Source organism: Lichenostomus cassidix, unplaced genomic scaffold, assembly GCF_008360975.1.
Source record: "Lichenostomus cassidix isolate B80296 unplaced genomic scaffold, HeHo_3.0 HiC_scaffold_518, whole genome shotgun sequence".
NCBI classification, from domain to species: domain Eukaryota; kingdom Metazoa; phylum Chordata; class Aves; order Passeriformes; family Meliphagidae; genus Lichenostomus; species Lichenostomus cassidix.
The window spans coordinates 22,883-34,601 of NW_028147744.1; the positions used below are offsets into that span (position 1 = coordinate 22,883).

The 11,719-nt window shown below is 36.5% G+C and overlaps 1 protein-coding gene across 2 annotated transcripts in view; it reads left to right on the plus strand.

Moving 5' to 3' along the window:
* The window catches only part of LOC146420910 (DBIRD complex subunit ZNF326), a 26,416-nt gene extending 15,445 nt beyond the window's left edge, over window positions 1–10,971 (plus strand). For both annotated transcript variants that reach the window (XM_085047890.1, XM_085047891.1), the window contains 6 exons: window positions 1,552–1,666; window positions 2,748–2,895; window positions 3,217–3,316; window positions 4,540–4,670; window positions 5,562–5,657; window positions 10,252–10,971. In XM_085047890.1, coding sequence (XP_084904016.1) covers window positions 1,552–1,666; window positions 2,748–2,895; window positions 3,217–3,316; window positions 4,540–4,670; window positions 5,562–5,657; window positions 10,252–10,413 — 752 coding nt within the window. In that variant the 3' untranslated portion in view covers window positions 10,414–10,971. The remainder of the gene's footprint in view (window positions 1–1,551; window positions 1,667–2,747; window positions 2,896–3,216; window positions 3,317–4,539; window positions 4,671–5,561; window positions 5,658–10,251) is intronic.
* The last annotated feature ends 748 nt before the right edge of the window (window positions 10,972–11,719 follow it).

An 11,719-nucleotide genomic window follows, 5' to 3' on the forward strand; every position in this document is an offset into this window, starting at 1 on the left:
TTTAAAAGTTTGCATAAGTGCACTGAAGGAAAGAAGGAGATTTTAGTATATATATAGATTCAGATTGCCATTCCCGAGCTTCTAACAGGATGAGCAATCAGTTTTTGATCTTGAGGGTCAAAATAGAGGCCATTTCACTCCACAGGATATCATACCAGATGATTTTTACAGCAGTAAAACAAGTGATCCTTTGCATATTTCCAGGGTTGGTGGTAATGCACTAAATGAAATTTAAATCCTGAGATCAGTATGGGAATTGCCTCTGTGGCTAGGTAGGTGTTTTTTTGTTTTCAATTTGATTTAAAAAAAAAACCCCAGTCTTATGGACAGGAATTTTTCTCCTCTCTGGATCACAGTAAATTTTGAAACTCTTTGCTACAAAATTATAAACCTAGGGATAATCAAGAGCTGCTGGTCGTGGAGATGTTTTCAGTACTCAGTGACTCTTCTAGAGTCACAGAGTGTTTTGCAAGTCTTGGTGTTTGTGCATGATACTGTTGTATGCTCCTTTCTGTTGCTGTTTGGACGGAGGTAGATTTCCTGGACGGAGGTAGATTTCCGGGAGGCTAATCTCTCTTCTAAGGTTGAACTGCAAAAGGAAACTTAAGAGATCCTCTTTTTCCTGCTCTAAAACTACCCACTGAATAATATTCTAATTGTTTCCCTTTATTCACAGACTATTAAAGCAGACATAGGAAAGACAAACATAAGTGCACTTATGCAAAAAGTCAGTGTCCTTGGAAGCCTTAAATGTTGTAGAACTAAATTCTATTCACTTATTCATTCACACTTTTACTTACATATCATGTAGTAATTTAATCAAGTTCTTCTCTGAAGATTTGGTTGGGTTTTTAGTTGTGTGGTGAATCTTATCTGCCCTTGTTGGTTCCCCCCCACTCCAGCCTCATTAGCTGGTTTATTTCTTTGGCTGAAAATCTTTGGAATATTTTTCAAATATTCCAAATGAAAGTGAAATCAAATGAAGTCTAGTGGGGAAAAATAATAAGCTAGTTCAAGTTCAGTTTGGGTACCATACCTTGAAGCAACACTGTCTTGTGTCCTTTATGAGAACTTTTGCTTTTGGAGACTGTCTTCTCAGTAGAAGAGGCAGCCTTTAGATAGTTTGTTTTTACATAAGGAGATTGTAGCAATGGTGTTCTATCTAAAAACAGGGGAGAGTTTTTAACGATGTGTTTCCTGCCATGCATTTGCAGTTACCCTTTTCTGGTCACTTACTTGAATAGGCCTTTAATAACTAGACACAACAGGGAAGGGTTTGCTTTAACTCTGAATTTCTTTTATGGCTGTAAACTAGAGTGTAAACCCTTAGCTGCTAAGTTCAAAGTAGTGTTTAAATTGGTTGTCTTTAGAGGAGGAAAACAAAGCAAAACTTTCAGGACATTTAAGAAAGCTGTCGAACCATGTTGGTGCAGGATCTTTCTCTGCATTTTGAAGTGTTTGTGGAGGAGACAGGGAAGACAGGTACTTCTGCTGTTTTTGTTTATTTGCTTGTTTTGGATTTGGTTTTTAATCCTTCAATTGTATGTTAAGATGGCAAAGGAGAAGCTAAAAATGAGGAAGAAGAAAAGCGGCGGATTGAGGCCAGAAGAGAGAAGCAAAGGCGTAGAAGGGAAAAAAACAGTGAAAAATACGGTGATGGATACAGGTTTGTACTGTAACTTCTGTGTTGTGTGCAAGTGTTTTTCTTGCCCTTTATGCCTCTCTAAGAACACATCTTTTTTCCTGAAAGCCCCTTTGGACTGATTTTAGGAAAATTAAATTCAACAAAGAAATGAGGAAAAAACCTACCTCCTTCCACACCCCTCAACCTCCCCCACACCCCAACAAACCCAAAAAGTAACCTAAACAGAGAAAAAACACTCAGGCCAAAACCTGGCCCCCAAATTCAGTGGCTTAGAAGACTGGGTGTTTCACTTGGACCACTGTTGTATCAGAAAATCCACAATTTACTAACCCCTTCTCCCCCACAAGTGCATCAGTGCACACTTGAGAAGCAGCTTAGAATGGTACACCTTTTGAAGTAAATGATCATGTTGACTTGAAAAACTGTTAGAAATTGATTTTATTCTGGCTTTATATGTGTGTGTCTGTGTGTATATGTGTGTATATATACGTATATGTATGTTGTCAGCTGTTCTGTAGCAAATAAGTATGTAGGTTTGTAACTTTCTTAGTATTGCCAAGTGACTACACTGTATAAACCTGTTCCATGTTAGTGCAGTGTATGATCCTAGCGTTAGTGAATTTTCCTCATTGTACTGACGAGATCACATTTCCTTATAAAGATTATATAGTTTTTGTATGGAAAATGAGCTTTAAATGAGTTCTTCTGATTTCTTACAATTAGGAATTCATGGCATGTCAAGACTATTATTCCGTGCCTATGAGAAATGCTATAAAAAGTGACAGGAAGTAGAGAGCTGCAGTAGATGGACTCACAGAATAATGTGACTTTTAAATGCCTGGCTTCTGATTTCAGCAGTTTTTGTCTCCTGCATAGATAATTCATTATTCTGACACTGGCCTGATTTATATTTGATTCTTGTAGCACTTACCCTTTATAATTGAAAAACTTTTAAGATTTTATTTCATTTCTTTAGATTTTTTAAATTTCTTTTTCGCTTAACCTTCTTTAAAGAATGCTTTTCCTGTTCCTTTTCTGATCGGGTTTGTCAAGTAGTTTTGAGGAGTTTTAGTAGTAATATTTAATGTATTTCTCTTGATAGAATGGCATTTACTTGTTCATTTTGCAAGTTTCGAACGTTTGAAGAAAAAGAGATTGAGTCACATCTGGAGAGTGCAGCTCACCAGGAGACATTGGATCATATCCAGAAGCAAACCAAATTTGACAAAGTGGTGATGGAATTTCTTCATGTAAGACAGCTGGTTTTGATCTATATAAAACTTTAACATGAAAATACAGTTACAATTTACCATTTATTTTCCAAATATGCTTAACTTACCATTACTCCTTTTGCAGATGACTTTTGGTACAGCATGTACTACTAAAAGTTGAAGCAAACTCAAAGTCGATAAAATACTGTTACTTTTACAGTTGAAAGAAGTACCTTAAGAAGTAATGGCAATTATTTGCTGTTTATTATAGAACTAAATTGAATTTTTAAAGTCTGGTTTAATATTGGAATGTAAACAATTGTACATCATAGGTGTTTCCAATATTTTTTTTCTCTGTAGGAGTGTATGGTGAATAAATTCAAGAAGACAGCACTGCGTAAGCAGCAAACAAGTAGCCAAATGGAAAATTCCCAAGCTGCTGAAAAAGACATAATGGAAGGTGAGTAATGTGGAGCTCTCCTGGTCTTTTTCTCCTTTCATTCTTCCTTGAATTTGATAAAATGGGTTAAAACAGTTTTCACATCTTTTCTGTACCTGGTTGGGATTCCTTGCTTCATTTGTGGTACAATGTGGAATGTAGGCACAGTGGGAGACAGCAAACCTTGTTTATGTTTGCTATCCAGATAGCCTCTCCAGAAGGTGAGATAAGATTGTGCTGGATACTTGACAAACAATTATGTGGGCTTTGCCACAGTCTCATTCAGTATAAGGCGTGAAGAGTGACCACAGGTAGATGCAGTAGATTGAAAGAAAGTGTAATAAAGCAGTAAGGTAATAGTGGTCAAATATGATGGCAAGGATTGGAAAAAATGTAAATAAAAGAGTTGCCGTGGTTTGGAGGGACAGTGACAAAAGAAAGAGTTCAAGCACTTTCTTGGTTACCCAAAGATGCATCTCGGCTTGAATTTTTTTTCCCCTTGGCTGCCCTACAGGCAGTTTTCTAGAGCATTTCATGTGTCCCTGCCTTGCTGTGCCAAAACCTCCCATTTTTTGCTTGAGGGATTTCAGAATACGGGCCACAGCCAGAGGAGACATCTTTACGTACCTTTATTTTAGGCAATAACTGTTTCAGTATTACCTTAATTTGAACTTAAATATGAAAAGCTACTTAAAAATGGATATAGGCAGCATCTTAACAATCTCACAGGTTCTTCTTTTTTCATTTCCTTAAGTACTGGAGAGCCTGTTTTCCTTTGTGATGAGAATGTTCTGTTACCAAGCTAATATTTAAAATTGCAAGAGGAAGTTTATGTGCTTCTTCCTGATGGTGAGGGAGAGCAAGGAAATAAATTAGTTTTTATAAGGGGTAAAGTAAGTGCAATTATTTTGGTTGAACTTCGTTTGCTGTATCAAAATGTGTACTTTTAAGGATATTGGTTGTTGATTTGAAATAGATGTCATATTTGTACATTGTCTGTGTCTCGTGTAGTCTGTGGAGAGGTGCAGTTGGGGTACTGAAGTGAAAAACTTCCTCTTTCAATATTGCCTGCTGAGAGCCTTATTTTGATGCTGGAATTTAGGTGAATATTCCTCAGTGGTTCAGTTTGACATGTTTAACAACTGAGAGCTCGTTATTTTTGGGTATAAAATAAACAAGCTGTTTTTCTAGTTGCCTAAAGTAACAGAGTTTGGATTAATGATTTGTTGTGTGTTCTTTGGCAGGGGTTACTGCTGAGGACCATATGATGAAAGTTGAGACTGTTCACTGCAGTGCTTGCAGTGTCTATGTTCCTGCATTGCACAGTTCTGTTCAGCAGCACTTAAAATCTCCTGATCACACAAAAGGAAAACAAGTAAGATTTGACATGCTGTTGGAAAAAAAAGCGTATGCGTAATCTTATAGTTGGTGAAAAGTGTTACAGTTCTTGGTGCAAGTAATTCCTATGTTCTCTAGAAAGCTGTAATGTCTTTATGGCACTTTGTAAGTTTAACACCTCATATAGCCAGCACTTAAGCACCCCCAGCTAATGAAATGTGGATGAGCTTAATAGCTGCCAGTAGAAAATAAAGTTACTAGGAATTCCTTTTCTATTTTACGAGAATTTTTTTTACTGAATTTAAGTGTTGGAAAAATTTTGTTATAGAGCTTGAAAAACAAAACACACGTGTTTCTAGCTAGATAAACAAAATGTCTCTCTTTTCTTGGCTATTATATTTTTAATTTGGAGACAACTGAGAGCAGTTTAGAATTAGCAGTAGTGTGGTATTTGTCCCTGTTGTAATTTATAATTATATACTTTGTCTGGTAGAAGGGTTGAAAGAGTAGCACGTGCATGATAGTAAACAAGATTGCCAAAGTAATGTTTTGTTTATATATGAGCTTCTGTGACTATGGAGTATCATAGAATGTTTTGGGTTGGCAGGGACCCTGAAAATGAGCAGGATCATCTTCAACAATATGTTAGGCTGTGATGGAAAAGCCTGCATGTTGTCTGGAGATGAGAACAGATAACTGGTTGTAGTTCATTACATAAGATACATCTTTTGATCAAGCTAAACAAATGAGCTATGAACACTACTAAACATAATTGAACTTATGTGGTTTGGACTTAAGTACTAAGAACAAGCAGTTCATGCTGTAGTATGTTCATTTTTTTATCTATAGAAACTGACCATGAATTCAAATTTATGTGACAGCTCTGAGACGTACATGATAATTATTCACTGTCAATTTTGTTTCCTAGGCCTACAGAGAGCAAATAAAAAGGGAGAGTGTTCTCACTGCCACCAGCATCTTGAATAATCCTATAGTCAAGGCACGATATGAGCTGTATGTGAAGGTAAGATGCAAATGGAAAGAAAAGAATTTGTTATGTTTGCTCTGCCACCATTTTCTCTGTGTTGATAGAGTTTAACCTCAGTGCTCTGTCTTTTAGATAGGTCACAGATTGAATATACTTTTAATGTATTCTTCCAGTGAGAAATCTTGGATAAATTAATTTGCAGCAAAAATTACCACTTTCAGATTTGCCGGCTTTTGGTTGTCATTTATGACTTACATATAGTCAGTTTCTAATTGGATGCTCTTACTGAAAAAAAAAACTTGAGGAAAGCATCAGCAGTGTCTTTAACTCTATATGTAATACTAACTACAGAGCACACTTTACAAATTATTCCATCTTTACATTTAGAAGCAAAAGCTCCAACAGGTGGGTTTTTACTGAAGTGTAGTGTGCATGATACTCAGCTACTTTTTATTCCATTGAATTTTTAGGGTTCATGATAAAAACAAAACCTTACAACAGTAGTTGATGAGATCAGAGAATTTAAAAGGCATGGCAGCCTCTGCTGTAGGTATGTAGCCCAAGAAACAGGTGAATTCATTTCAGCAAAATAGAGGGGTATTCTCTGCTGGGCCACTTACTTTGCTAAGTGACTCTGTAGTACTGTTCTTAGCTTTTTCTGGTATTACTTTTAATTGATTTATGATTTTGCCTATGCCCTAGCAATAGACTTTTTCGGACAGAGCAATACTGTCTTGTGGAAGTACAGCAAGGAACGAGCCAGTGCCCAAGTTAATTGCTGTTTAAAATGTCAAATTAGGTGTGTCCTGAAAAATAACGTATGGATGGGCATGTCAGTCAGTTTCAAACAACTCTTCTATATCTTTTAAGGAAAGGTTGCTGTCGCTGTCGAGCCGCTAGCAGAGTAAAGAAGCCAGTTCTCAGTGGCAAGAAGGAAAGACCTTTATTGTTTTGATTTCATCATATATATAAAGAGTTTCCAAAGGTCACCCAGATTGGTCAGTCAGAAACCTCCCCCTAGGCCTGGTTGGCCAGGCCTGCACCGTCCAGATCTTGGGACACTGTTTTTAATAACATCCAAACTTTATCTTTATTTATAAAACACAAAAGGAATTCTCATGGGAAAGACCTGTGCTAGCCACAGGTTGCAAATGCCCAGATACCAGATACCTGGAATATCTGCCTGTATTTCCAAACACCTTTTCTGTGTTCCTTTTGCCTGCTATGTGTTGTCCAATGCAGCCCCCTAGTGGGAGACTGGTAAAAGACGGAATGGAAAATTGCCATTCTTCAGTTCAAAGACTGAGGAAAGGCAAGCTTGCAAGATTGTCTTCACAAGGAGACCACTGACATTTTCACTGGTGTTTTTTGGGATGGACTGAACTTACCTGCTCAGGGAGATGTATCTGGTTTCTGGTTATGCAAGTCCCTTTCATCCTTATCCAAATGTATAATCAAATGCAGACTGAAGTTGTCCAGTTTTCTTATAGAGCATGTGGTGGAGCAGAGCACACATGCCTTTGGGGGCCTGCAGTCTCTCAGGAGAATAGGAAATCTTTGTTATGGCTGAAAATAGCTTGCTTTAAGATGTAGAGCAGACTGGCATGAGGAAATACTTCTTCCTGCCCTCCAACCCAAAAAAGCTTAAAACCCAAACAAAACAAACAAAAATCTCCAAATTGCAGCATTCTTTTGCAAAGTGTTGTCTATCCTGCATATGCAGGGTGAAAGGAGGAAGTGTGGGGCAGGAAAGATGTGCAGGGCTGCATAATTTTGTACCAAGTGGCAAAAGTGGGTTATCAGCATCACAACTGCCTTTGACAAAAGGAGAACAAAATTGCAGGTCAGCAACTACTGATGTTTATGTGTCCCTATTAATACATTTTAACATAAGCAGAAAAGATAATTTTTTTCTATTGTGCAGCTCAGTTTCTCTGTGCCTATTGGGAAATCTGTTTTTTTAAATGTGTGGCCTGGAAGTGGTTCATATCCTAAATAAAGTTACTTAGGGAAGGCTCATTTTCTTTTGAGTCCAGTACTACCTTCTAGAACCACAGCCTGCTGAGAGTAGTAGTCATCCATTTCTTTGCGCAACTGGCATTTGAGACCCACTTTCCCCCATTGAGGTTTTGTGTGAAGAATTCTGTTTAAGTAGTTTTGATTGCCTGAAGTTGCTACTGAGTTACTGCTTGGAGGATGGCTGTTTAATGTAATTTGTGTTGATTAGCTATCTGACATTTGGTAGCAGGTAATGAATTTTGAGAGTATTTTGCTGCTTGTTGCACTGTATAAGACTTCAAGGTTGAAGGTTCTGGTTAATGTTTGAAAATGAGGGAGTGGATGATGATTTTTGGTCAGGAATAAGCCAATTGACAGCTTCAATTGCTGCCTTGTGCTGGACACCTTGGCCACTTCTTTTGAGTAAAATGCCATTCTAGCTCTGCATCCTCCTCTACTAATGCTTGAGGGAAAATCTCTTGCCCTTTGATTTAATCTTTTTCTCCAGCTAGAGTCTTCCTCACGGGTTGTTTGCTTGTAGAAAAGGAAAGAAAACAAATTGATGAGTCTGTTTTAAGCAGACTTAGACCTTCAAATACGTCATTCTACTAACACTGGACTTCAGTTTTTCTTAGCTATGAGCTTCTAGTTTACACTGTGAGAAGGAAAGCAGAGAGAAAATTCTTTTTTGGCTGTAAACATTCTCAAATATTTTCATATTTAACCATTTAATTATGAAGTCAGTTTTATATTTTCAGATTGCACCACAACATCATATTTTAAAGAAATGAATACAAATTTCATAGTATTTACTTGTGCATGCTAAAAATATGCACACTTGAACTTGAATCTTTCAGCTAGCTCTATAAACTTGGACATGTGAGCTATAGCAAAGATGTAAAGGTTAAATTATGCTTGGTAATTTTCACTGAGTTAATTTATTTTTTCATTTTCAACTTTTTTTAACATGGTAAAGGTACTTGTGGAGTCTGCTGCTAATGAAAGGATCTGTATAAGTTAACTCCTCATGTATTGTATGTGGGTTTTTTGTTTGTTTCAAGCCATTTGCAGTTCATGTCCCAGCTTGACAGAAGATACCTTCAGAAAATTAGATAATGTGGTTTTAGAAGAGCTCCTGCTTTATAAAGGCTCTGATCTTTGTTATGCTTCTGGTCAGTGACTAGAGTTAGCAATGGAAAGCAAAAAACAAAGTTCCAGATAGGGCTAAAGAGTGACTCTTACCTGAAGGTGTTTGGTAGCCCCATGGTGCTTACCAGTAGCAGTGGATCCTCTGGAAGTGACCTAAGCTTTAACTGAGAGGTAGAGGTTTTTGTGTTTCCTTGAGGCTCAGAAAAGTTATGATATCTGACATAGCTATGTATTTGACCACTATCTATGAGAATCTGACTCTGAAGAAGGTAGACTTAGTATCTTAGGGAAGTTTAAATGCTACCTTATTCCCAGCTATTCTATGTGGAAGCTGTCTTTGTTTTGGCTTTGAATTGATTAGGCTCAATGGACATTGCTATCTAAGGGCTGTATGCTGTCCATTACAAAGGGAATGGGTAGAATTATCCAGGGACTTTGAATAACATGGTCTCAATTCTGCTTTCTTTGGGTTAAATCTGAATTTGAATCTGAATTTAGGATTTCTCTTGAGTTTTAGAATAATACTGAACCCAAGCTTTTGTTTCGTGGCATTTACTGAATATTTTAATAGTTCTCTTAATTTTTCAGTAGCCACCTGGGAGACTCTACTTGAAAAATGTAACTGAGGTGGAAAAAAAAAAGGCAAAAAAGGACAAGTGGGATAGCATTCAATTTTTCTTTTGTTTCTTCTTCTAAATAATAGTCTTAAAATCCTAGTCCTAGTGTAGATGGTGGTTGGTGTCCTAAGCTCAGATCAGACTTACTTTATCAGGTGTATGAATATGAAAGGACCTTAAGCCAAGAAGCTATTAATAAATACTTCATGTTGTTATTCTTTATGATTATTCATAGTTCTTAAATATATGAACAGGGCAAGGTGTGAGATATATCTTTTACTGATTTATTGCACGAAATGGAGCAAATATGAACCCAGAATGCCAATGTGTTTAAAGTACTGAGAAAATTGATAATTTTTCTAGGTTGACAGCGAAATGAATTTCAGGCTAGTCAATGTAATAAATTCTAGATTTCTTTTTCATTTTTTGAGGAGTTTGCCTTTTTTCATAGAATTACTCAGAGTGAATAAAGACTTCAAATAAGGAAAAGCAGAACAAAACTCTTCTGTTCCAATTTGGTTTAATTGGGGAAAAAAAGGAAGCAGCTGTAGTTCTTGATAAAAACATGTTGAAACTTAACCATGTAATTTTAGTTTCAGAATATTGAAGTGAAATTTGTGTGTAGCATACTTGGCTTTTTCTCAGTGCCATCTCTACTTTCATTAAAAGAGTTTACACCCAGTTTCCCATGCGTATAAAAAATCAAACTTGTTTCAATTTTCTTGCAAAAAACTGCAACTATTAAAAAGCTTTATAAAATAATGTAGCATTTCTTAGTGGCTGCCTGTTTCATTCACTGAAATGATGAGTATTATTTTATATTTGAAATAAATACCAAAGTGTTTGCTTTCAATCTTCTACTTCAGGGTGAAAATCCTTTTGAAGTTAATGATCAGGCTCAGGAGCAGCAAACAGAGGAAGAGGACAAAGCTGAAGAGCCAGCTGAGGGTGAGGAAGAGGAGGAAGAAGAGGAGGAAGAAACTGAAGAACAAACTGATTTCACTTTAGACCACACTGAAGATAACTAAGTGCAAGAAAACAAAACTACATTAGTGGGGGCAAACCAGCTTTTTATTTCTGCTCTAAAGTGGCTGAGACTTTTTAATAGTCTTAAATGGAGTTGAAGATTCCCCACCATATGCATGCATTCCATTCCATGGAGAACTTGTTTATATAATTCCTCTGTGTTTCTGATTTTGTTTAAAATGAAATTAAGACTATTTTAGTTGAGCTTTTTATAGAAAACTGACTGTTAAAGCTGATCAAAACATTGTGTTGTATATTTTTTTAAGCATCCTATTTTTTTGGTGTGTGTATTGGAAGTTGGATATAATAATAACTTTTGGTCTAATCAGTTGAAAAGGAAGGCAGGTCTGTGGGGTAAATATTTTAAAAGCTTTGTGGTGTAAGCTTATAAATATTTACCTTGTAGTACAGAATGAGTAACTTGAAAAATTGTGCTGTTGAGTGTGGCTGTTTGGGGGACTGCATTGCACTCTGTATAATAGAGTATGTGTTTATAATGCGCCTTGTAGCTTTTTGTGATAAGATGTACCAGTTTGTAGCAATAAAATACTTAAGAATTATTACTGTTTAAGGTGTCTGTGGTTAAGTATTTCAAGAATTTCCCCATGTTCACTACTAAATTGGTTTCAAATTAAATCTTGATACTGTCATTGAAACTTGTAGTTGAATTTAAGTGACTCATGTTAGTTATTGCTGGGTATTGATGTATTCAGACTCCACCTATGAGGACAGATAAGTACTTGAGCCTTCTCAGTGTGCCAGGGGGAAGTGTGCTTTCTAGATGTGTCCATGTGGTGTACTCTTGTCTATCTTAGAAATTAGAAATAAGTACACCTGTATTTTTTCTACAGTTCCTGCTAATGTAACTTTTGACTAATGAGAACTGAAAATGTCTGGTTTGACTGTTTCTAAGTGCAGTGAAGTAACTTAACACCATTTTTCCCTTAATAAGGTAACTTGACACAAGTTACTACAATCTCCAGGGGATTTTTTTTCAAAATCTCATCCTAAATGCAATATTGCACATTCCTGTTGGAAAGCCCTTGTGTTAATTTGTAGTCATGGCTGTGTAGAGGTGGTATTAAAATACTTAAAACCTCACCTGCTAACTAATTTACTTTTTCAGTGATCTATTTTTGAACTGGGGAAAGTGTGCAAGTATTATGGAGGAATACTTGATTCAGATATTACACTGCCTGAAATTCTAGTAGCAATCAACTCTGAAGAATGCTTTGGATTGCAGCCATTTAGCTGTTGCCTTTTAGTGTAGCTTGGAGAATAGAAAACAACATGGTGAAAAAGAGGAAG